Source organism: Halichoerus grypus, chromosome 4, assembly GCF_964656455.1.
Source record: "Halichoerus grypus chromosome 4, mHalGry1.hap1.1, whole genome shotgun sequence".
NCBI classification, from domain to species: domain Eukaryota; kingdom Metazoa; phylum Chordata; class Mammalia; order Carnivora; family Phocidae; genus Halichoerus; species Halichoerus grypus.
In genome coordinates, this window is record NC_135715.1 from 80,233,471 (window position 1) to 80,259,189 (window position 25,719).

Genomic DNA, 25,719 nt, shown 5'->3' on the forward strand with positions numbered 1-25,719 from the left:
TTTTCTCTTCTAACAAACAGTAAAGCCTCTAGAAATCTATTCGTTATTCTCCAAGAGGACACTTAGTCCTAGGGAATCTAAATTTCTTTGTAATGCACCCTCAAATTAAGCACTTTTCAGACATGAAATTCCCTAGACATTTAACTTGTCTTCCCAAGGCAAGAAAGACAAATATAATTCAATGATAATCTTGTATGGGAAGACAGATGCTAATGAGAGCTATGCACTTGGTGTTAATTCTAAATTTCAGGAAGTGTTTATATTAGTGCAGTCAAAATCACCCTCAACTCAAAATGCTCTTGGTCAGGTCCCCACCAATCATCAATCATCAAACCATCTGAGAAGCAGGAAAATTCAGAGTCACTTAGAGACTTAGGTATTTTATTCTGTGCCTAATGTGTTCATGAGTATGTAAGGCACATTGATTTGATGGAATGAGTGTGCTTATGTGATTAAGACCACATTTGCAAAACACACACACACACACAAAGGCCTCTGAACAAATAGTAGCCAGAGGCTTACTTTTCTCACCCAAGCTTCTCTGTCACTGCACACTCAGCACCACAGTCTGCATTTCGATATTGCAAGGACGGAGTGGGCTGTGCTCAGCCTCGGTGAGAAAGCTACCAGATACGTGTCCCGGGGTCAGGGAGGAGCACATGAGATGCCCTCGTTTTCCAAATGTCAGCCCTGGGGCTGCTGCATGTACAGTGGGCACATTTTTGGGGAAGTCATGTGTCCCAGGAAACAGCTTCACGGCTTCTGAATGGAAAAGCAGATAGTGTACATAAATAAGGGAATATAACCATGTTTCAAACGACCCTTTCCTTGTCCTTCTTGCCTGCCCACTTGGTGCCCTTTCATGTTCACAACTTTGCCCACTAACGTAGGGCACAGTCATAGAAGAACCCTAGGCAGGAGCCCCTCCTTACATTTTACCTTCTCCTCTGAAATATGAGAGGAAAAGGGGGGCATGGAGAGATGGTTAATTAAGTGTACACATTTAATTCTCCTCCACTATGCCACCAAATTGCACAGAACACATCTGCCTTTTCATGATTCTTCTGGGGAGTGTTTTATTCAGCTGCATTTAACAATCACACAGCACTGTCCCAGAGGGTGACAGCCCTTCATTCTCAGACTACTTCCCAGCTCCAGAGAAAACCACTTTTTAAATTAAATTAAATACATTAATTAATACATTAATTAAATTACATATATTAAACATTTTATTTCATTTTAATATTTTATTTATGTCAAGTATAATTTCAACATATAATCAATATAAAACATTTTTTATTATTATGTTAAATTAGCCAACCATTTTTAAACATTTTTTTTTTTTAAAGATTTTATTTATTTATTTATTTTACAGAGAGAGACACAGCGAGAGAGGGAACACAAGCAGGGGGAGCAGGAGAGAGAGAAGCAGGCTTCCCACGGAGCAGGGAGCCTGATGCGGGGCTCGATCCCAGCACTCTGGGATCATGACCCGAGCGTAAGGCAGACGCTTAACGACTGAGCCACCCAGGCGCCCCTAGCCAACCATTTTTAAAGTGAAATCTGAGAATATATCCAGAGAGTAGATTCCTAGTGAACTGGTTTGTTAAAAGGTAGACATTGCCAAATAATTCTTCAAAACAGTTACCTCAATATATTTTCCCACTGCCAACATAGGAAGGCACCAATTCACATGTTATGGGGTCTCTGTGGTTCCCTATCAATGACCTGACCAGGAGTATACATAAAAATTAAGTTAACTTTCACTAGCAGTTAAATTAGCCCACGAGTAACTGAACTCAGTAAATACAGCTCAGCCAGGTGTCATTTCCTCTCGAAGGCCCTTCCTGACCCATCGCTCTCCTTCCTCACTTCTTGCTGGACTAAGAGACACCCACCCATGCTTCCCTGCACTGTTTATTGTACTTTTCATACCAGCTGGACAAAGTGTTTCCTTGTCTTTTGTCTCCTCTCCTCCCTCTGTCCCACGGACACTATACAGGTTTCCCCAGCATATCCCCCATGTTGGTTTCCCTTTTCTTAAATACATTTGTCATATTTCAGGAAAGCAGAAATATGGCTAAGTCTTCTCCTCTAAGCTGGGATGTCCTGATCATGGACATTCCCCCACTCTCCAGAACAAACCCAAAGTGAGAAATGAGCCCACTAAAATATTCAAAGTAATTATTTCTGGCATTTCCCCCCCCCCCCCCCCCACCAAGCAATTCTCCAATTCCCACAAATTTAACTCAATTCTGATGTCTACCTAGAGATAGACTGACCGCACTTCAGAGGCCAACTGCAAGTCCAGGTTGTTACCTGTGCTACTGACTGACTGGCTATAAATTGGAGGTTCCCACAATCCCCTCCTTGTGTTTGATTAATTTTCTAGAACTCAGGAATAACAACTTACTTACTAGATTATTGATTTATTACAAAGGATATTAAAGTACATGATTGAAAAGCCAAATGAAGAGATACATAGAGTGAGGTCAGGAATAATCCTAAACACAGGTACTTATGTCCCTGTGGAGTTTAGGGTGTGTCACCCTCCCAGAATGTGGATGCATGCTGGTTCACCAACCTGGAAGCTGTCCAAACTGGTAGTCAGGGATTTTTATGGAGGCTTCATTATGTAGGCATGGTTGATTAAATCACTGGCCATTGGTGATTGAATTTAATCTCCAGGTACCACCCCCCTCACGCAGGTCACGGGTGGGGCTGTGTTCCAACCCTTTAATCATATGGTTGGTTTCCCTGGCAAACAGCTTCTAACCTTAGTTATTTAGAGGCTTTTCAAAAGTCACTTCATTAACATAAACTCAAGTATGGTAGAAAGGGCCTTATTATGAATAACATTACACCCATTTCACCTTTATGGCTCTGAAACAATTTCTGGAATAGAGGACAAAAGGCCTGATATTATTACAAAGGATGCTCTCAATGCTTAGGAAATTCCAAAGGTTTTAGGAGCTGGAAGCTAGGAACTGGTAGATGAAGGCCAAAACATATATTTATTATAAATCACAGTATCACACTATTGATATTTTTTATGTTGATTTAAAAGCATCCACTGTATACATGACTGTAAATTTGAAACATTTCCTGGTAGCTGTAGAACTTCTGATCTCACGTTCTCATGGAGACACTGACCTATTTAAGGAAGGTCAGGGTGGAGAAAGTTCAACTTTAGGCTTTTAGGCATGACTACACTTTTTTTGGTGTGGGGGACCAGAATTTCTAGATTAGAAATATATCTCTGCTATTTTCTAACTGTGTAACCTTGGATTGCTTAACGTCTCCATCTAAGTTTTTTATATCTATGAAATAGGGATACAAATAGTACTAATCTCTTTGGGAGTATTAAATGAATTAATACATTTAACACACTTTGAATAGTACCTACCACATAAGAAGCATAATAAACACTAGCTACTCTTTGTGGGTAAAAGTCCTGATATCTTTTTACGTGGGTTGGACAGAGCTGGATGTGGATCCCCAGGGCACCATAGCAGTACTGGCAGGGACCTCAGTGTGCACAAGAGTCAGAGATGGTCACCTGAGGCTCTGGGGAGCCAGGACCACCAACACAAATGCCTGAGCATGGAAGATTTGAGGAGCTGAAAAGAAGGCGGGGTGGCTGCAGCACGGTGCATGCGGCTGCAGGACAGCACCCCGCACATTCAGGCCTTTGCCAAATTTCTTGTGATTTTTTCTAATAGTGTTTATGTGTATATAAGGAAAAACATATTTATATATGTTCATATAAAATATTTTCTTTTTATAAGGTAAGTTAATATACTTTTTTTTTTCATTTTACAATGTGATTTAGAAATTTGTTCACACCAGTGCGCAGAGGCGGTCTCATTCCCCTTTTTTACACTGCAGAGTATTCCATCATAGCATTTGTTTAACCAGAACCCCACCGAGAACATTTATTTCCAGTCTTTTGCTACTACAGACAGTGTTACAGTGAATAACTCAGTGTAACAGTCATTTTAGAGTTCTGTGAGTACCCACAGAAGATAAATGCCTACAAATGAAATTTCTGCCTCAAAGAGTATGTGCATTTTTAAATAGATGTTGTTAAAGTGCTTTCCATAGAGGTTGTATGCATTTAAACACCCACTGGCTCTATATGAGAACGTTTTCTTATATCTTAGACAACATACTGTGTTATTAAACTTTTTGATCTTTGCTAACATAAGTGGAATCAGCTATCTCAGTATAAAATTTTGATTTTCATGGTTTTTATTACATGTAAGATAGGGCATCTTTGCACATTTTTATTTTGAGTTTTTGGCCTTTACTTATACTTAAGAGTTTTTTATATCTCAGAAAATTAGCTTTCTGTTTGATCTCAGTTGTAAATTTTTTTCAAGTTTGTCATTAATTCTCTGACTGTGCTTACGGTGATTTTTGTGAGGTTGAAATATATTTATGCATTAAAATTTATCTATATTTCTTTTGGGCTTCTGATGCCTTTCCATATTTAGCAAGCACTGTTGCAGTCCAAGAATATAAAGAAAATTTCCCATAATTTCTTCTAATGCTTCTATGGTTTATTATTTTATATTTAAATCTCTGATACATTTAGGATTTGTCCTGCTGTAGGGTATGGTGTATGGCTCAAACTTCTTTTTTCCTAAATGACTACTTAATTATCTCAATACCATATGTTGAATAAACCACTTTTTTTTTTTTTTTTTTGCCCACTGACTTAAAATGTAACTGTTAACCAAGACTAGAACTATGTAAATCGTTTTATTCTGGAAATAATCCCTGAAAAAATAAGAAATCTTCTTTTCTATGTGTGTTGTAAAAATCCAGATTCACTCTTGCTCTGAACAATCATTCATGTGGTAGCCCTATGATAAAAGTAACTTTATTGTCCTCAATTTATAGACTAGGAAACTAACCGAACCCGAGAGAAACTGAAAACTTGCTCAAGATCACACCACTAGTAAGTGACTGAGTCCAAGCTATTAATCACTATGATACAGGCCTACTTAGTTTAAAGAAATATTAAATGATGCTGTGTTCATTGCAGTTATTCCTGGCATCTGTAAAGTGGGGTAACAAACTTTCCTCTATGTGTGGGTTGCTCTGAAGATTAATCATTCAGTCCATGTGCATACCAAGGACCTAGTCAGTGCTAGCTCTTTATATTCATTCAATGATTTAGGGTTTCTTTTGCTCAGAGCCATATATTTCTGTAACACTAAACACTGAGACCTAAATCTGGGTGTGAATCTCAAACTAACAACTATCTCTCTGAGTCTCCTTTGCATCTACAAAATGGGCTCAGTAGCAATAGTTACTTACAAATATTGCTTTCCAGATTAAATGAGATAAAATATGTGAAGAGCCCAGTCCAGCATTCTTCTGAATGCTCTACCTTGCAAGCCTACAGGTTTTTCTATGGTGCTGGGCATCTACCTGCTCAGATAGTCACAAGGGTGCTGTTCTTCTCACTTTCAGCAGAACAACTCTTCAGTCTGGAATGGGCAGCTAAGAATTGCAAACAGTTCAGCCTTAGACCTAACTGTTAAAAAATCTTACCTAAATGGGTCTATGGTACCCCACAGTTACGGTTTCTGGTAGGAAGTTGGGCTGAGTGGGTGCTGGCTTCAGGACAGACCCCAGAGACCAATGCTCTAATTGACCTTGGTTTCCCTCCCCTGAGGAGGGAAATATGCTTCTTCCTTCTGCCATGGGATGCCTCTCCTCCAAGATACTACTGCTTTTCCCTTTCTGGTCTCTGGAGCCAAATGAACTTAATATTTCTGGCTATGAGATCAGTTTACACTCTAAATGACACCTTGACTCTCCTCTGTTACCAGCAGCCTTGGAGCCTTCCTGCCTTCCTGCCTCTTTCCACCAAGGTCAGCTCTCACTTTTGCCTAAGAGTTTGGACTCCAGGTAATGCTGGCCTCCTGTTCCCCATTAAGCTGGAGAATCCCTAGGTTTCTCTGCAATTCCAGGTTTTGGCTGGTTGAACTGCTTCTTGTGCAGACCTAACAGCACTTGACAAATTAAGTCCAATGCCAGCAAGCACTGTTTCATCAAGGAAGGCAGGTTTTACCTTCCTTTTACAAACACTCAAAGAGCAAATGACTTGTATCAGACCTGATTATGGTCTAACAATTATCAAGCATAAGCTCCTGAACTAAATCTTATATTCTCTTTCACTGAATTCTCACAGTAACTGTATGAGGGATGTGGGCCTGGCTGGGCAGGTGGCAGGTGAAAGCCTCATTGGTCCATGCTCATCACACAGGACAGCTTTCTGTGTTATGGATGGGAACCTGAATGAACTAGACATTGTCAGGAGATCACATCAGGAGAGAAGATCACAGAGCAGGATCAGGGTTTTGGAGCATCAAGTGTAAATCTACTCTTGTATTACTGTCCACTTGGGGTTGTCTGGTTTGAAGATCCATCTTGATGGAGGACTGTTTGTTTTCTGGCTGGGTGGTCCATTTTTCTGCCTGTCTAGTTGGGGATCTGTCTGGCTGCAGTCCTTCTGGCTGGGGGTCTGCACATCTGTCTAGCCAGAGGTCTTTCTGAGGGTCTTACCAAGCTGGCATTCAGTCTGTCTGGAGTTCACTTTTCCAGCTATCTACTTGGAGATTTATCAGCCCGTGTGGCTACAGACCGATCTGTCAGTCTGAGGTCAGTCCATCTGTCTGTGAGGCTAGATGTCTGTCTTACCAGCTGCAGATCTATCTGCCAAACTAGCAATCTGTGTGCATCTGCTGTCAGCTCAGACTGAAGGTTTGTCTGGCCAGGGGTCTATGTGAACAGCTCAGTTAGTCTGGTTGGGGGTCTTCCTGTCAGATTTGGGTCTATCTAGTTGGGGATCTGTCTAAATAGGGTCTGACCTGTTGGGGGTCCATTCATCTCTCCAGATGGGGGTCCACCTGTTCATCTGGTTTGGGTTCTGTCTGTCCAGCTCAGAATCTAGTTGGCCAGTTGGCTTGGAGTTCTTTTATCTCTGAGCATAGTGCCTCACTGTCTGGCTGGGATCATCTGTCATGTGTCTGACTAGGGGTTCATCCTCCGAGGCCCTATCTGAGAGATTGGAGGGTCGATCTGGTGAGCAGGGATCTAGCCTGTTTGAAGGATCTGCTGATTTGCAAGGTATGCCAAGCTGGTAGATGGTTTGGACAGTGGGAGATCTGTCTGGCTTAGGATGCTTATCTACCTGAGGGTTTATCTTCTTATCTGGCCTGCTGACTTCCTGGGGATCCACCTGGCAGTCTTCCCAGCAGGTGGTGCATCAATTTGTCCGCTAAAACGTGGGCCTTTGGAATTGGTGAGTTGGTGGGGACTACCCACCTATCTGCCTTGCTGGGAAGGTGTCTGTACAATCAAGGGTCTTTCTGTCTGGCTGGGAGTCCATCTGGCTAGTTAGGTAGGAGTCTGACTAGGTCTGTCAGTCTGTCTGCCCACTTGGGGCTGGGTCTGTCTAGCTGAGAGGATGTCTGTATCTGTTCAGCTAGGGATTTGTTTATGTCTGTCTGGGAGTCCGTCCACCTTGGGGTCCATCTGGCTGGTGTCTGGCTGGCTGCCTAGCTGGGAGAGGGGTCTTTTTGATGGTCTTTCTTGCGGGGGGTGGTCTGTCAGGCTGTTAGTTGATTTATCTGATGGGAGGTTCCCATCCATCCAGCTGTGGACCGTCTCTCTGAAGGTCTGGCTATCTAGGTGTATGGCTATCTACTTGTCCTGGTTGGGGGCCCATCTGTCTGTGTACCCATGTGGGGATCTTTTTTACCTGTTTGAAATCAGTTTGCTGGGTTGTTATACCTGGCTTGAATCTGTCTGAATGATGGTTGGGGGGTGGGGGAGTGTCTATCAGTCTTTTTCAGGGCCTACCCATTTCTGTGTCCAGCTGAGTGTCTAAGTGAGGGAGGCTCAGATATTGAGATGAACTAGTCCATTATGTGGTGATGGCGGCAGTCTCCAGAAGCCCATCTGCCCATCCTCTTCTTCACACCTGGGAGAACCTGCCTAGTCCCCTGGGGTTGGGCCCATTCCTGATGTTTATTCTTGTATTTGTTCACTGTAGTCTCACCAGCCATGATCTCTCAACTACCTCCCCCAGCTTCAAGCCTTGAATACTATAATCACTGGGGCAAAACCCCTACATTTCCACCCTGAGAAACTTTTATTTTGATCCAGGACCAGCATTCCCATTTCCAACACTTCACATAGCAGAGAATGGCCGTCAGCCGTCCAGGTGCCCATGTGAGGCAACAGGCAGGCAGGGTGCAGCATTCACACGTGGGTCCACTCAGCAGGGGGGTCCCGGGGCCCTTTAGGCCTTCCAATGCGCAGGTTGAAGCCTGGAAGAAGGGCACCATGTGTTTCGTGGAGAAACTGAGGCGCGGAGATGTGTGGAAGGTCATCCTCAAGCCTCCAGGCCCTGGTTGTTTACTGCAGCCACATCCGCAGGACTCGGAGAGTGTGAGCCCCATGCCACCATCCCTAAACCCCCAAATCCTGGTCAAAGCTGCGGAGGCCCAGCAACCCAGGCTTTGACTCACCTAGCCCACCATTCTGAGCTCCATCCACCACATCCTCATAGGCGTCAGGCCCAGCAGGGCTTTGGTCAGCAGGAACTGCGGGCAGAAAACCACCCCCTAAGGATTGACTCAGGCAGCCCCACGGAGCTCCGGAACCCACCCGGGGCAGAACTGCATCCTCCAGGCTCCCGGGGCCTGAGCTGGCAGGCTGCGGGCCAGGGTGGTGAGGGCAGCGGGAGGGGGCGTAGCGGAAATGGACGCGTCCGCCTGGACTAGCTAGCGTCGCCAGAGAAACGGACCCAGCCTTGGGCTCAAGGCTAGGCCTGGCACCCTTTTCTGGCCGTGACCGTAGTTGGGCAACAGTCCCAGAGGCGTGGCCGGGAGAGCACGTACGGACGTCAGCTTAGGCCCTGACCAGGCCGGACTTGGGGGCGGAGTTGTGGGGGGGGGGCGGGGGGGTTCCTTGAGGCCTCCAGGGCCTTCCGGACCCCAGCAAGACTGGGTCTGGAGAAGGCTCAGGTGGGTGCCGGCCCTCCCGCTTCGCGCCCAGGCCCGCCCCGGCCCGGCCCGGCCCGGACTCACCGCGGCCGGGCAGCAACCCACGCGCGTCCTCCGCGTGCGCCTGCGGCCGCTGGGCGCGCGGCATCACTTGGCTGTAGAGCGGTGCCTCCTCCGCGCAGCGCCCCCGCGCCCCTGCCCCGGTGCCCGCGGGCGCCCCGCGCTTCTGCACCACCGCGTACGTGTCGGCCATGGTGAGGGCCGGGGGCCCAGGCACCGAGATGCTTCTGCGGGTGGGGCGGGCGGGGAGGAAGTGAAGCGACGGAGCCAAGGGAGGGAGGGGGTGGGGAGTGCGCTTAGCTCGTCAACCGCCGGCTTCCTTCCCGCCAGAGGCTGCTCGCCGGTCGCCGGTCGGAGAAAGCGGGCGGGCAGGTCTCAGGGGAGAGAGGGAGGGGTCTCTGGATCTCGGTTCTGTGTCTCGAGTGCCTGGCAAGTTAGGTGGGTGAAGGGAAGGGGACAGCCTGGCAGGTGAATGGGGCAGGATATTGGTACTGAGGGGTGGTCATTTCTGTGTACATGTCCGAATAAAAGAATGAGGAAGTGGCATCTAAAGGAGAGGGAGGGATAGCCTCAAAATGGAGAGCTAGTCTAAAGGCCGTGGGGGTGAAATCTGGTGCAAACGAAGGTTGACTCTGTGTCCCCAGCACCTGACATGAGGCCTGACAAGTGGGCGGCCTCAAGAAATATTTGCTAAATTAATGTCTAGGGAAGCAAAGAAAGGCCTAACATAGGGGCTAGCCTTAGAGGCAGAGGCAATGGGATCTCTGGGATCAAAGTGTCATCTTGGGGCAGGTTCCCCGACTCAGTTCAAAGAGCCAGTGAATATTTGGTAAACTGAACAGCAAGGAAGGGCTGGTGTTTCAAGGGCGAGGAAAGGGTTAGCCTCTGAGCATGAGAAATTGGAAAGGGAAGAATGAGGAGATGGAGCTGGGTACCTGAGGACCTCGCCAGGTGGGCGCGGTGTGGTGGGAAGGGTCTGGGAAGTCTGGAAGGAGAGGGCATCGTTGTAGATTGGGGCACAATCCTGGGGAAAGACAGGAGGGAAAGGGTATGAGACTTGGAGGAAACTGGCCAGACTCCTGACAGAGGTGACCATGGACTCTGCCAGGGCTGGGGTGGGGAAGCTTAAGAGGAACAGTCTGATAAGGTAGCAAGGAGGACAAAAGTGGATATCATAGTCAGTCTCTGCTCCCAGAAGGAGTCCATGGGCTAGATGCTGCAGTGATGGTGGCCAAAGACTTCTGCTCTGGGTCCTGGTCTCTAAGGGTGTTGATGGTGGGCAGGAAGAGAGTAGGAAGGGGGCCTTGGTACCTCCTTGAAATTCTGGTAAACGGGGCTGGTGTTTTGGAGTGCTGAGAAGAACATCTGAGCCACTGTGTGGTATAGGAACCTGTACTGCTCCTGGTGGGGGAAGAGGAATCCTCAGAAAGGGAAAACAAGAGGAGGAGGGATGTGTCCTTGGATTGAGGAGACTGAGGCTCTCACCTCTGTCTGCACAGCTGCAGGCCGCTGCTTTCTTATCTCCAGGACCACGTTGAAGAGGCTGAAGTTAGGTGGGATCGTCTGGGGCAGAGAGGGCATATGAGCAGGACCTGGTGGGCATGGGACCTGCACTGCACATAAGCACACATATGCCCTATTCATACCTGGGTCAGGAGCAACTGTCTCACATAATCCACAGTGCACAGGACACCTGTTCGCCCACAACCTGCGCTGACAAGCAAGAATAAGCATAAGCTTAGTCAGGACCTGCCCACAACCCCTTTTATGTGGGGCGTTTGGGTTTGAGAGTGAAGGTCCTAATGGAGGATCCCCTGCAGCACCTTTTGATTCTCAGAATCCCCAGATTACAGTTAGAAGAAAAAACTTTTTAATTGCTTACATTCGTTGAGCATCAACTCTGTGTTTACTACTCTCCAGCAGGCAGTCTGCACTCAATAAATGCTAAATTTCAGTTGATACAGCATGAGCTAGTGTGGCTTCAGGCTTTTCAAAAGAGGCACTCAAACTGTGACACTGGCTTCAAGGCCTGCACTGGCCTCCCTGCCTTCTGCACTCCCCCACCAGTCATCTCTGTCTTACCAGACCCCCATAAAACCCATTTCTTAAACCTGCAGTGGACACAGAGGGGGCTGGGGCCAGATCCCTGGAGGCGACGGGCTTCCTCCACCATGGTGAGCACATGTTCAGGATTGCTAGGGACTCCTCTGTCTGGCCAGGACATATATTGCAGCTGGTACACAGAACGACATTCCTGAAACACAGGAAAAGAGCGGCAAATAATAAAAAAGCATTTATTGAGCACTTACTGCTTGTCAGGCCCAGTTCTAAACATCTTCCATTTAAATCCAACAGATAATAACTGAGGAGATAGGTACTATTGCTAATGCACATTTTACAAATGAGAAAACAGAGACAGAAAATAGCTCTCCCCATATGGGAGCCTCCTCCTCCCTTTAAGTACCTTCTGAAAAGTAACCTGGAGGGTCCTGAGCATGATGTCTGCATTCAGCCATGTCTCCCTTGTCTGAGGATGTGGGGCAGGTGGGAAGAGAGAGGAGAGCAAAGACCACAGGTGCCAAAAGATATTTGCAGAAAACAAAGCATTTCTGATTAAAAATCAAAGTCAACATATTTTTAAAAATTCATTCAGCTCAAACATCCCCCATGGCTTTCCTGAAGGAAACATTTGATAGAGGGGAGAAAGAACTATGATTAAAAACCCCAACAAGCTCATTTATAGTGAAAAAAGAAAAAATATTTCTTTCGTTCTACAAGAGTTTTATTGTACTTATTATGTTCCAACTATATTTGACTTGAGGTAAGAGATTTTCCTGAGTTATGAAATGGTAAGGGAAATAGGGATTTTAAGAACCTAACCAGGCACATTTATATAACAGAGATAACCATGATCATAGTTAAAATGCAACAGCAATGTATATGTTGAGTTCTGGCTATTGCACGCTAATACTAGAGGGTTCCCTGCAGTGTGAGGGGACTGTGAGAAAACTATTCATCCTTTCAGGCCCAGCCCGAAAGCTTCCCTGAGAATCTTCTATGAAACCTCCCACAACATCCAAGACTTCATAAAACACAATTCCCACCTCTGCCCCAGCTCACCAGGGTGATGCAGAAAAGTCCAATCTGTAGTGGTTCCTGTTCTTGGGCCCAGTAACACTCACACTTTTTCTGCAAAAGGCAAGGGAGAAAGGGCAGGGAGTGAAGAGCAGTAGTCTGCTTTAGAGTTCCAGCTCAATACATCCACACCCCCACAGGATACCTCAGGCATTGCTGGTGGAAGCACAGATAGCTGTAGCTATCATGCAGGCCAGCTGTCAGAGCCTTATCAGATTAAACACACAGACACAGTGGAGACTTGTGCTTCTGATCATGCAGGAGGAAGACAGGCCAGAATATTCTCATACTGTAAGCAATTAAAAAATTGGACAGAACATATGAGCCACTATTTTCAGACATTGGACCACAGGTATTGCAGGATTGTGATCACTGAACAAAGGGAAACACATGGATCAAATCTTATGACTGCCCCAGCTTACTGCAGGACATGGAGAGTCCAATGATCCCACTGAGTTGAGGAGCCAGAGATCATGGCTCAGGGAGGCCAAAGCAGCTAGAATTTGAAGGGCAGAGTCTTGGAAAGAATAGAGCTATGCAAACAGTTAAAAATTTCAGAAGTCTGCAAATGGTCCCCTTGAGTATTATTAGCTGGAGTCCTGGAAAGAACAGAGCTATGCAAACAAGAGTTAAAGATTTCAGAAGTCTGCATATGGTTCCTTTGAGTATTATTAGCTGAATAATAATCTGAGGATCATGAAACTCTGTGAAGCCAGGCAAGAATAACTTCCTACGAAAGAATAATAGCTAAGGACCTATAAGATGAATATTTCCTATAATGTTCATAATGGGATAGAAATAATTTACATTCCTCCAGCCAGAGTGGAGGGACCCAACTGACTATAAGGGCATTCAATAGGGAACCAAGAAGGACCACATGTTAGAAGTGAATGAAATTAGTTCTAGAATAAAGGCTACTCTAGACCTGCCCTACAAAAGCTTTAAAACAAACCTTAAAATGATCAAACATCCAAAAATAACTTAACTGCCTTCCAGAAAAAGTCCCTCACTCTTTAAAGGAAGACAATAAAATCTAACAGTTACCTGCAAAATTAAAAATGTCAAGCATCCAATAAAAATTTACTAGACATACAAAGAAACAAGAAAACATGACCCATAACCAGGAGAAAAATAAGTGAATAGAAGATCCAATAAGGATGAAGAAAGAAGTAGACCTTAAACAGCTTTTTAAAAATATTTTAAATATACTTGAAGATGAAAAGGAAAACATGAATATAATGAAAGTGAAACAAAAGATAGAGAAAATACTGAAATGGAACTTCTAGAGAGGAAAAATAAAATACGTGAAATTTAAAAAGTCACTGTCTAATAGCAGATTAGACACAGAAGAAAAGATCAGTGAACATGAAGACATAGCAATAGAATCTATTTTAAATGAAAAAAAAAACCAAAAATTACTGGGAAAAAATGAACCAAGAATCCGTTATCTGTAGAAATATACCAAGTGGTCTAATGTATGTGTATCTGGAGTCCAGAAGAAGGAGAGGAGAGAGGGGAGAACAGAAACTATATTTGAAAAAATAATCGCTGGAAAATTTTCCAAATTTGATAAAACCGCAAACCCACAAGTCCAAGAAAGTCAACTATAAGGAGAGTAAACATAAAGAAAGCCAAACCAAGGCAGATCATGATCAAATTGCCAGAGAGAGAGAGAGAGAGGGAGAGAGAGAGGAAACTTAAAAACATCACACACAAAAAGACACATTACATATTAAGGAACAAAGATAAGAATGACAGAATTTTGTCAGAAACCCTGCAAGTCAGAGGTCAAAGTTGTGACATTCTAAAAAGGCTGAAATTTAAAAAAACACTTTCAGAAAAATAAAAGCTGGGAGAATTTATCACAAACCCGTACTGTGAGAAATATTAAAGTAAGCTGTTCATACAAAAGGAACATGATACTAGATGAAATATGGATCTACACAAAAGAATGAAGAGTAAAGAAAAAGCCAATATGTGGCTAAATATAAAAAATATTTCTCATTTTTAACATTTAAAAAAGACAGTCTAGTGAATTTTATCAAACAAACAAGGAAGAATTAATAGCAATCCTTCACAATTTTTTTTTTTAAATTGAAGGACCATTTCCCAACATACTGTATGAAGCCAATATTAATCTGATACCAAAACTAGACATATATATCACAAGAAAAGAACACTACTAACCAATGTTTCATTAATACAGACATTAAAATCCTCAACAAAATACCAGCAAAGGGTTATACACCATGACCAAGTTGGATTAATCTCAGGAATGCAAGATTGGTTGTATATATAAAAAAAAATCAATGTCATATACCACATTAATAGAAAATAAAACAAAAACACATGATAATCTGAATAGATGCAGAAAAAAATTTTTGGATAAAATCCAACACCCTTTCATGATAAAAATACAAAGGAAACTAGAAATGGAAGGAAACTCCTTAGCCTGATTAAAACAACAACAACAACACACACACACACACACATCTACAAAAAAAACCCCACAACCAATCCTTAGACTTATGGTGAAAGACTGAATGTTTTGCCCTTAAAATCAGGTTGCACTTGCCACTTCTGTTCAACTTTGTACAGAAAGGTCTAGTCAGTGCAGTTAGGAAAAAAGAAATGGAAGAAAGGAGGGAGGGAGGAAGGGAGAAAGGAAAATAGGGAGGGACAGAAGGAGGAATATTGGATTAGAAAAGAAGCAGCAAAATTATCTCAATTTGCAGATGACATCATATTATATATGGAAAACCCTAAGTTTTCCACATAACCACACACACCCCCACACTATTAAAGCTAATAAATGAGTTCAGCAAGGTTGCAGGACATAATATCAAACAAAAATCAATTGTATTTCTATATAGTGAAAACTATTTGGTTTGCAATAAGGAAACTGAAAATGAAATTAAGAAAATCACTCCATTTACAATAGCATCAAAAAGTATAAACTAGGAATAAATTTAACAAAAGTGCAAGACTTCTAAATTAAACACTATAAAACATTGCTAAGAGAAATTAAAGAAGACCTAGATAAATGGAAAAACATCCATGTTCATGGAATGGAAGACAATATGGTTAAGATGGAAATAGCTCCCAAATTGATAGATTCAGTGCATTCCTTATCAAAATCCCAGAAGGCTTTTTGAAGATATTGGCAAGGTGATCTTAACATTAATATGTTAATATTAATGAGTGTGTCATAGATACCCAAGACTACCCTCAGGTTTGATGATTCACTAGGAGGACTCACAGGACTCAGCATACAGTTGTACTCATGGCTATGATTTATTACAATGAAATGATACAGAAAAAAATCAGCAAAGGGAAAAGATGCACAGGGCAAAATGAAGGAAACAAGATTCCTGCTTCCAAGGGTCTTCTCCAAGTGAAGTCGCACACAATGTGCTTAATTTCCCCAGCAATGATTTGAGACATGTGTGAAATGTCCACAGTGAAGCTCATTAGGCAGTCAGTGCCCAAGGAATTCACTGGGGCACTCCATGTGTTATGCAGGCACCCTCTGACTAGTATGTACCACAACTTCAGACTCCCAGAAGGAAGGCAGGTGTTCAAATAAACCATACTGTTTATATAAACAGTTCAAGCATAGTGAGCCACTTTTATTAGAAATCCAATTTCCAGGCAAGATCCAACCTAGTAGGAAGGTCTTTTTTTTTAATCATAAGCCTGCTATATTACTCTTTTCTGCACAGCAAGTGACCCAGAAAAGTCAAAACAATCTTGAAAAAAAGAAGAAATTTGGTGGACTCACATTTCCTGATTTCAAAACTTACTATAAAGTTACAATAATAAAAAATGTATAGTACTGGTACAAAGATAGACCTACCAATCAATGGAATAGAATTGAGAGTCCAGAAATAAACCCTTACATTTATAGTCAATTGATTTTCAACAAGGATAACAAGACTATTCAATGGGGAAAAGACAGACAAATAACAAGTGCTGAAAAAAAAACAAGTGTTGAAAAAAAAGACAACAACAAGTGTTGGTGAGGATGTGAAGGATTCAAATCCTCATACATTGCTGATTGGAAGGTAAAATGATGTAGCTGTGGAAAAGTTTGACAGTTCCTCAAAATACTAAGAATGGAGTTATCATATGATGTAGCAATTCCACTTCTAGGTATGTACCCAAGAGAATTGAAAACATACTTCTACACAAAAACTTGCACACAAATGTTCATAGCAGCATTATTCATAATAGCCAAAAAGTGGAAGCAACTCACATTCTATAAACTGATAAATGAATAAATAAAATGCGGTAGATCCATTCAATGGAATACTGTTCAACAATAAAAAGGAGTTAAGTACTGACACATGCGATAATATGCATGAATTTTAAAAACATGCTAAGTGAAAGGACCCAGTCACAAAGACAACATATCATATGATTCAGTTTACATGAAAAGTCCAGAGTAGTCAAACCTATGGAGACCAAAAATAGAGTAGGGATTACCTAGGATGGAGAAATGGGGAGTGACTGCCAATGGATACAGGATTTCTTTGTGGGGTAATGAAAATGTTGTAAAATTTATTGCAGGGATGGTTGCATAACTAAATATACTAAATATATACTAAATTTTGGAATATACTAAAAATAATTGAATTGCACACTTTAAATGGATAAATTGCATCTTGATAAAGCTGTTTTTTAAAAGAGATTGTTTATTTTGATTCTGTCCCAATAGTTTATTTTTGCTTTTGTTTCCTTTGCCTCAGGAAACATATCGAGAAGGATGCTGCTATGACCAATGCCAGAGAAATTACTGCCTGTACTCTCTTCTAGGATTTTTATGGTTTTGGGTCTCACATTTAGGTCTTCAATGCATTATGAGTTTATTTTTGTGTGTGGTGTAAGAAAGTGGTCCAGTTTCTTTTCTTTCTTTCTTTCTTTCTTTTTTTTTTTTTGCATGTAGATATCCAGTTTTCTGGGCACTATTTATTGAAGTGACTCTTTTTCCCATGGCATATTTTTGCCTCTTTTGTTAAAGATTAATAGATTAACTGACCATATAATAATGGGTTTATTTCTGGGCTTTCTATCCTATTCCATTGATCTATGTGTCTATTTTTGTGCCAGTATCATACTGTGCCAGCTTTGTAGTATAACTTAAAATCTGGAATTGTGATATCTCCAGCTTTATATTTCTTTTTCAAGAATGTTTTGGCTATTCAGGATCTTTTGTGGTTCCATACAAATTTTAGGATTGTTTGTCCTAGTTCTGTGAAAAATGCTGTTGGTATTTTAGGAATTGCATTAAATCTGTAGATTGCTTTGGATAGTATGGACATTTTAACAATATTTCTTCTTCCAATCCATGAGCATGGAATAGCTTTCCATTTATTTGTGTCATCTTCAATTTTTTTCATCAGTGTTTTATAGTTTTCAGTGTATAGGTTTTTCACTTCCTTGGTTAAGTTTATTCCTAGGTATTTTATTATCTTTGGTGCAATTGTAAATTGGATTGTTTCCTTAAATTCTCTTTCTGCTGCTTCATTATTAGTGTATAGAAATGCAACAGATTTCTGTACATTGATTTTGTATACTGCGACCTTATTCAATTCATTTATCAGTTTTAATAATTTTTGGGGGTAGTCTTTAGGGTTTTCTATATATACCATCATGTCATCTGCAAATAGTGAAAGTTTTACTTCTTGCTTACCAATTTCCTTTTCTTATCTGATTGCTGTGGAAAAAAAAATACCACTGGATGGTATTTTCTTTTCTTATCTGATTGCTGTGGCAAAATACAAAGCTTTTGCATACAAAGGAAACAAACAATAAAACTAAAAAAAAAACCGACCTACTGAATGGGAGATGTTTGCAAATGACATATCTGATAAAGGGTTAGTATACAAAATATATAAAGAACTGATTCAACTCAACAGCCAAACACCAAATAATCCAATTAAAAAATGGACAAAAGAGGGCGCCTGGGTGGCTCAGCTGTTAAGCGTCTGCCTTCGGCTCAGGTCATGATCCCAGGGTCCTAGGATCGAGTCCCACAACGGGCTCCCTGCTCAGCGGGAAGCCTGCTTCTCCCTCTCCCACTCCCCCTGCTTGTGTTCCCTCTCTCACTGTGTCTCTCTCTGTCAAATAAATAAATAAAATCTTAAAAAAAAAAAAAGGACAAAAGACATGAACAGACATTTCTCCAAAGAAGACATCCAAATGGCCAACAGACACATGAAAGGATACTCACTCAACATCACTCATCATCAGGGAAATGCAAATCAAAACACAATGAGATATCACCTCACACCTGTCAGAATGGCTAAAATCAAAAATACAAGAAACATCAAGGGTTGGCAAGGTTGTGGAGAAAAAAGAACCATTGTGCACTGTTGGTGGGAATGCAAACTGGTGCAGCCACTCTGGAAAACAGTATGGAGATTCCTCAAAAAATTAAAAATGGAACTACCCTATGATCCAGTAATTGCACTACTTGGTATTTATCCAAAGAATACTCAAACACTAATTCAGAAGGATATATGCACCCCTCTGTTTATTGCTGAATTATTTACAATAGCCAAATTATAGAAGCAGCCCAAGTGTCCATCAATAGATGAATGGATAAAGAAGATGTGGTATATATATATACAATGGAATATAGAATGAAATCTTGCCATTTGCAACAACATGGATGGATCTAGAGGGTATAATACTAAGTGAAATAAATCAGTCAGATAAAGACAAGTACCATATGATTTCACTCATATGTGGAACTTAAGAAACAAGACAAACAAATGAAGAAAAAAAAGAGAGAGAAACCAAAAAACAGTCTATTAACTATAGAGAATAAACAGGTGGTTACCAGAGGGAAGGTGGGGGTGGGGAATGGGTGAAATAGGTGAAGGGGATTAAGAGTACACTTATCATGATGGTCAATGAGTAATATTTAGAATTGTTGAATTACTATATTGTACACTGAAACTAATATAACACTATATGTTAACTATACTGGACTTAAAAAATTAAAAAAATAAGAAAAAGACAATCTAAAGCAAAAATATTATAGCAGTGCATTGTGGAGTATATTTCATATTTAGAATTAAAACCTATGACAACAATAACATAAAGCATGGAATGGGAAATTAGAAATATGCTAGTATAAAGTTCTTATGTTTTAAATGAAATGGTATAATATTATTTGAGTGTAGACTGTGATAAATTAAAGATATAACTGATAAACCCTAAAGCCACACTAAGCACATAATACAAAGAGGTATAACTAATAAGTAAATAATGACTATGAAATGGATTCATAAAAATCTCAATCTGGGGGCGCCTGGGTGGCTCAGTCAGTTAAGCATCTGCCTTTGGCTCAGGTCATGGTCTTGGGGTCCCGGGATCAAGTCCCACATCAGGCCCCTGCTCAGTGGGGAGTCTGCTTCTCCCTTTCCCTCTGCCTCTCTCCCCCACTCGTGCTCTCTCTCTCCCTCAAATAAATAAATAAATAAATAAATAAATAAATAAATAAATAATTCTCAATCTGGAAGAAGACAGAAAAGAATAAAGGGGCAAAGAACAGATGGAACAAACAGAAAACAAAGATGGTAGATTTACTCCAATTAAAGGCAGAGATTGTCAGACTAAATTAAAAAGTAAGCCCCTACAATATGCCACCTACAAGACACTTTAAAAATAAAGATGAACATAGATAAAAAGTAAAAGAATGGAAAAAGATATGTACACTCTAGCACAATTTAAATGGCTATATTAATATCACAGTTCACTTCAGAGAAGGAATATTACCAGAGATAGAAAGGAACCTTACATATTGGAAAGGGGATTGATTAATCAGGAAGACATAATCCTAACTGTATATGCACTCAATTACAGAGTTTCAAAATAGCTGAAGCAGAAACTGACAGAACTGAAAAGACAGATAATTTTAAAATTAGAGATTTCAACATTATCTCAGCAAATAATAGGGCAAGTAGACCCCCTAAAAAGTCATACGAACAATAAGATTTGAATAATATTTGTCCTAATTGGCAGTTATAGAGTACTTGGAGATTTCATCACTCCTCTCTCAGCAATTGATAGAACATTTAGTGAAAATAAATTAGTAAAGATTTATAAAATACAGTAAAGATACAAAAATATTAAAGTGTCTTTCAAAAAAGACACAATTTGACTGAATTGATATTTATAGAACACTCTACTCAACAAAAGCAGAATACACATTCTTTTCAAGTGTACATAGACTATTCACCAAGATAGGCCATATTCATAGCCATAAAACAAGTCTCAGTATATGTAAAAGGATTAAAATCATATAAAGTTGTTCTTTGACCATAGTGGAATTAACTAAAAATTAATAACAGGAAGATATATGGGAGAGTCCTCAAATATTTGGAAACTAAGTACAACCATGGTCAAATACTATGAGTCAAAGAAGAAATCACAAGGGAAATTAGAAAATATTTTGAACTAATTGAAAAAGAAGATACAATTTATCAAGTTTGTGAGATGTAGCTAAAGCAGTGCTTAGAGAAAAATGAATAACATTAAATGCTTATATATGAAAAAAGAAAAATCTCAAATCAATGATCTAAGTTTCAGAAACTAGAAAAATAGGAGTGTTAAACCTAAATAACATTAGGAAGGAAATGAAAAAGATGAAAAGTTATTAATGAAATAAGAAATGAAAAAAATAGAGAAATATAAGAGAAAAAAATAGAGAAAAATAAAACCCAAAGCTGGTTCTTTAAAAAACAACAACAACAGCAACAGCAACAACAACAATTGACAAACCTCTAGCCCAGAGATGGCTAACATTTTCTATAAAATAGGGCCAGATAATAAGTATTTTACACTTTGTGAGCCATTCAATCCACCCAACTTGCAACTACTGAATTCTGCCATTGTAGCATGAAAGTGGGTATATACAATATCTAAACATATGAGTGTGGCTGTATTTTAATACATTTTATTTACAAGAAAAGGCAGCAAGACAGACCTAGTGACAATAGGTAAAGTTTGCTCATCTTTACTCTAGCCAGACTGACATGGGAGAGATAGACCACAAATTACCAAAATCAGGAATGAAAAAGGGGCATCACTACAGGTTGTACAGATTCCATGATCAGCCATTCATCCCTGGGCAGTACTTACCCCACTTCCCAACCCTGTCTATTGAATAGGCCAGAATGTAGAAACCATGTGCCTTCAAAGCTGACATGCATTTATTGAGTAACTAATTTATGCTAACAGGCAAAACAAAGATCCCTGCACTCCTGGACTTATCTTCTAATCAAGGAGATGGAGAATAAACAATGTGTAGATTACCTTGTATGCTAGAAATGGTAAGAACTGTGAAGGAAAATAGGACACAGGAAGGAGAGTGGGAGTGCTGGGAGTTTTAAATGGTGTAAGATCCAGGAAGGTCTCATGGAGAAAGTAGCGTTTGAACAAAGATCTGAAGGTGGTAGTAGAGCAAGCCAAGAATGTTCCAGGCAAAGGGAACAGCCAAGGCACAGGTCCTGAGACAGTGCCATCCCTGGCACATCTGAGGAACAGCAAAGGCCAAAATGGCTAGAGTGGAGTGAATAAAGGAGAGAGAGAAAAACACAGAGATCAGAGCTGTACCAGGGACAGCTCAGTGTAGGGCCTTATGGTCTATGATGCAGACTTGGGTTGGGAAGACCTGCAGTAAAGGGTTTGTGAACACTGCAGGGATGAGCACCACGAATGAAAGGAAAAAGATCAACAAAAAATTAAAGAGAGCAATAGTGGAGTCACTTCAAGAATTGGGCCTTTCAGACCTGGGATTAGGGAGGTGCTAGCAAGATTTCTCCTGCCTCCTTCCTGCTCAAGGAAATGTATTCTAGAGGGCTGAGGACACCTACCCGCCCATTCTCCATTTCTCGACATGCCATCAGGATCACCTAGACAAGAAGGGTAAGGGAAGAGGGGAGTGATTTGGGTTAGGGAATTGGAGAAACAAGGCCAAGGGAGGACTCAGAATGTTAGCCCCACCTCACCGTCCTCTAAGGCTGACCTTGACCCCAAACTCCCAGACCAGGCGCCAGAAGTCTAGCAAGGTGTGAGGCAGGGGTCCTTGTGTGGCGATGTAGGCCTGGCTTCCGTCTGTGCCCTGGTAAAGGCTAAGTTCATCACCAAGATCTTGCTGTCACCCCCTCCAAGTCCACCCCTTCCCTGACTCCCAGCCTGACCCGGATGAAGTTGCCATTGATGTAGTCGCCATGTCCCTCCTCCTGGAGCAGGGAGAGGATCACTCGTGTCTGATCATCTGCCAGTGGGAGAGGTGAGAAAAGTGCTTTGGGGTGATAGGAGCATCAAAGCCCTGACGGCCTCCTGGATGAAAGCCAGCAGGGTTACTGCACACCCAGCAGGGATCCCACCTGGGTGCACTTGTGAGCTGCTCAGGAGAAATGCAGCCATTGCAAGGATCTGAGAGGGAGTGCACTGGAAGCACAGTGGGGATGGACTGGACTGTCATGGGATGGAGGATGTGTGCAGAGCCTCACTGACTCCCTCTGGAAGCCCCCGACTTACAGGGCAGCACATCTTTGTAGCGGTTCTTCCTCACATTCCCTGGCAGACTGCCAGCCTCAGTGGAGCACACACGGTCAGTCTTCCATGCAGCTGAGCGGGCCTGGATGTCCTGGCGGAAGGCACCATTAGCAGACCCGGGAAAGGGAGGAGAGAGGAAGAGAGGAGCAAGGTCAGAGTTCTGGGGCACAGAGGCACTTGTAGGGATACAAGGTACATGGCCTGTGAGAGGTGAATGCAGACTCTTAGATAGCATGGTGCCTGGGTAATTGTAGTGATACAATAGTAATAGCAACTCAGAGCACCTTCTCTATGCCAGGCTCTGTGCTAATGACATTGAATCATTACAAGGTCACCCCGAAGTTAGTACTATTATTAATGTCCCCATGGTGTAGGTAAGAAAGCTGACGCACCACATGGTTGAGTGACTTGCCAAAAGCCCCACCCAGGAAGTGGAACAGTGAGGGTTGCACTCAAACCTCTCAGCATCTACCCCCTAAACGCTCAAACTGTGTTACATTGTATTGTAAACAATAATTGTAATGGAATATGTATTTAATATAACAAACATGATGATGTATGATATATGTGACAATATACAATGTATATGAATTATAATGTATAACATTACTTATGTAACAAAATATTACAGATACTTTGTTACTGTTAGATTATTATAATTCGTGAAGTGTATTACCATCATATCAGCTATTCAAAATCAGACGATAATAAGTAACACCTACCAATGCCTACGACGCTGCATTAGCATTCCTTACACATGGCTTGCGTCACAGCATTGTAATGTTTAGAATATTTATAACTAGTGACAAAGGATCCTACAAACTGAGCGCTCAAGATGTGCTAGGCGCTTTTTTACCCACACCAGTTCCTCAGGTCATTAGAGGTCGCGTTTTACCCAAGGAGAAACTGACGCCAGAGCACCCGGGTAAAGTACCCTAGGTCACAGCGCCTATTAGAGTCCGGCATCCACACCACCACCCCACTTCCCCCCCACCCGCAGTGGGGCTTCTTGGTTCCTCTTCCCCTAACCCCTTCTTCCACATGATCACAGAAGTGATCACCAGGGTGCCTGGAGAGGCCCGGGTGACCGGTGTCAAGCGCAAGTGCGCGCCTGCCTTCCCTTGCTGCGCCGGCTTCTCCAGCCCCACCCAGTAGCGGGACTGTTCCGGGAGCTGGATGAGGGCACAGGGACACAAGGGCGTGTGCGGCACCGCCCAACCCGGCCGTGGACTTCGCCCTCTGGGGTTCTGTGGGCAGAGGATGAGGACAGAGACAGGGGAGAGAGCGACAGAAGTGCCGGGGGAAGAAAAATAGACCTTGAAGCGAGGAGACACCCTTGGACGCATAGAGAAAGGGGGTGGGGGGCGCAAAGCGCGGCAGGGCGCACAGGACAGACATCGGACAGCCCAGGACCAGGAGACTGAGCGCGCGGTTTGGCCGTCCACTCTCGCCCACTCACGCTGAACTCGCCGGCAAGGATCGCCCTCTCCCGGCCGCCTCGCGCCTTCAACTGCTCCAAGAAGCTCCGCGCAACGTCCAAGTTATGGCTCATGACGCCCTGGGCCAGAGAGGTCCAGGCCAGCTGCTGCGCTCCGCTCAGCTAGTAGCAAGAAAGCTGGAGGCGGAGGCGGGCTACAGAGGCCCCGCCTCCTATCTTGCAACCCAATGGAAGCGCGCAACAGGCGGCAGGGCTCGCCCCTCGGCCAATGACATTCGGAGCTCGCCCCGGTACCGCCCACAGGCTCCGGGACCCAGGCAGCTTCGGGAGCCCTACGTCCTCTCCCGCTGGGCCTGGGAACTGAGTCCAGCGCAGGTGCTTCCCTTTTTATGCGCGCCGGGCATGTTGGCTGAGTCCGCACAATCCCCTGGACGCTTTCTCCTGCTTGTTCCCAGGATCCGCGCCCCTTCCTCCAAGGGCCCGCGTTGGTAGATGGCCTTGCATTCTCGCCTGGCCTCCCAGGTCCAGTCTCCCTGAGAGATAGACTGGGCTCCGAGCCAGAGAGGCCGCGCGGCAGCTGTGAGTGGAGATGGTCGCGGAGATCCAGCTGCAAGTCCTGCCTCGAGGAGCCTGGGTTGGGGGCGTCCCTCACTGTGAGCTCCGGCGGCGGGGCCCGAGGGAGGTCACGGGAGGTTGCTGAGGTTGCCGCGGGGGGGGGGGGGGGGAGCTGACACCCGGGAACCCCCGTTGTGAGAAAGACCGAATGGAAGCGTCTCTTTCTGTATCTCTGTATTTCCTGAGGTTCCTTTTTCTGGGTCGGGCTAGGAGGAGCTGGGGGCGCCAGGATCCTTTCTGAATTTAAGGATCTCAACCCGCATAAACCTGCAGGGAAAGAAAACTGAGGCCGTCAAAGTGGGTTCCAGGGGGAAAGATGTTCTCAAGGGTTTCAAAGAGCTTCTCTTTTTGCTGTCTCCACACCCTCAACTTCAGAAAATGCGCAGGAAAAGGCCAAGAGAACCACTTGGTGACCCAGTTCCCCGGGTCACCAAGGGGAGGCTGGAGAAAGCGGAGAGGAGCCTAGGGGTCCTGCCTGGGTAGATGGGCCAGCCCACCCCTCACCCAGCAGGGCTCCAGGAGTCATGGGAGGAATTTCTGGGGGTGTCACTGGAGGGGGTGTCTGTGGAGTCCAGTTTGAGGTCGTTGAGGTGTAAAAGGTTAACCAATGGGGTGAGGTGTACTTTAAGTGATTGAGGGGTCAAAAAGGTCATTGGTTCAGGTTGTGGATTTAATTAATTATGGATTATTAGAGTGTTGTTTGAGTTAGGGATGGGCACACTTTTTTTTTTTTTTTTCAAAGGACTTTGGTTTTTGGCTTTGCTGTCTCTGGTGTCTGTCCCAGCTACTCAACTCCACCATGGCAGTGTGAAAGCAGCCACAGGCCACATGTAAAGAAATGAGTGTGGCTATATTCCAATAAAACTATTTGTG

General features: G+C 43.1%; 1 protein-coding gene across 6 annotated transcripts; it reads right to left on the reverse strand.

Moving 5' to 3' along the window:
• Positions 1–364: 364 nt before the first annotated feature.
• Positions 365–24,429, reverse strand: PTPN18 (protein tyrosine phosphatase non-receptor type 18). Of its 6 annotated transcripts, none has more exons than XM_078070620.1 (15): positions 24,253–24,429; positions 22,776–22,884; positions 22,433–22,509; positions 22,258–22,353; positions 22,106–22,144; positions 12,207–12,275; positions 11,551–11,613; positions 11,198–11,340; positions 10,733–10,799; positions 10,572–10,649; positions 10,398–10,487; positions 10,022–10,110; positions 9,111–9,313; positions 8,550–8,624; positions 365–762 (listed from the first exon to the last, which is right to left on the reverse strand). In XM_078070620.1, the coding sequence occupies exons 1-15, from the start codon at positions 24,343–24,345 to the stop codon at positions 545–547; spliced, it is 1,509 nt and encodes a 502-aa protein (XP_077926746.1). In that variant the 5' UTR covers positions 24,346–24,429; the 3' UTR covers positions 365–544. The 6 variants fall into 6 exon arrangements, with proteins under 6 accessions (XP_077926746.1, XP_077926747.1, XP_077926748.1 ...); XM_036097122.2 differs by lacking the exon at positions 365–762 and adding an exon at positions 8,152–8,348 and having other exon boundaries at positions 24,253–24,426; XM_078070621.1 differs by lacking the exon at positions 10,398–10,487 and having other exon boundaries at positions 523–762.
• Positions 24,430–25,719: the final 1,290 nt, after the last annotated feature.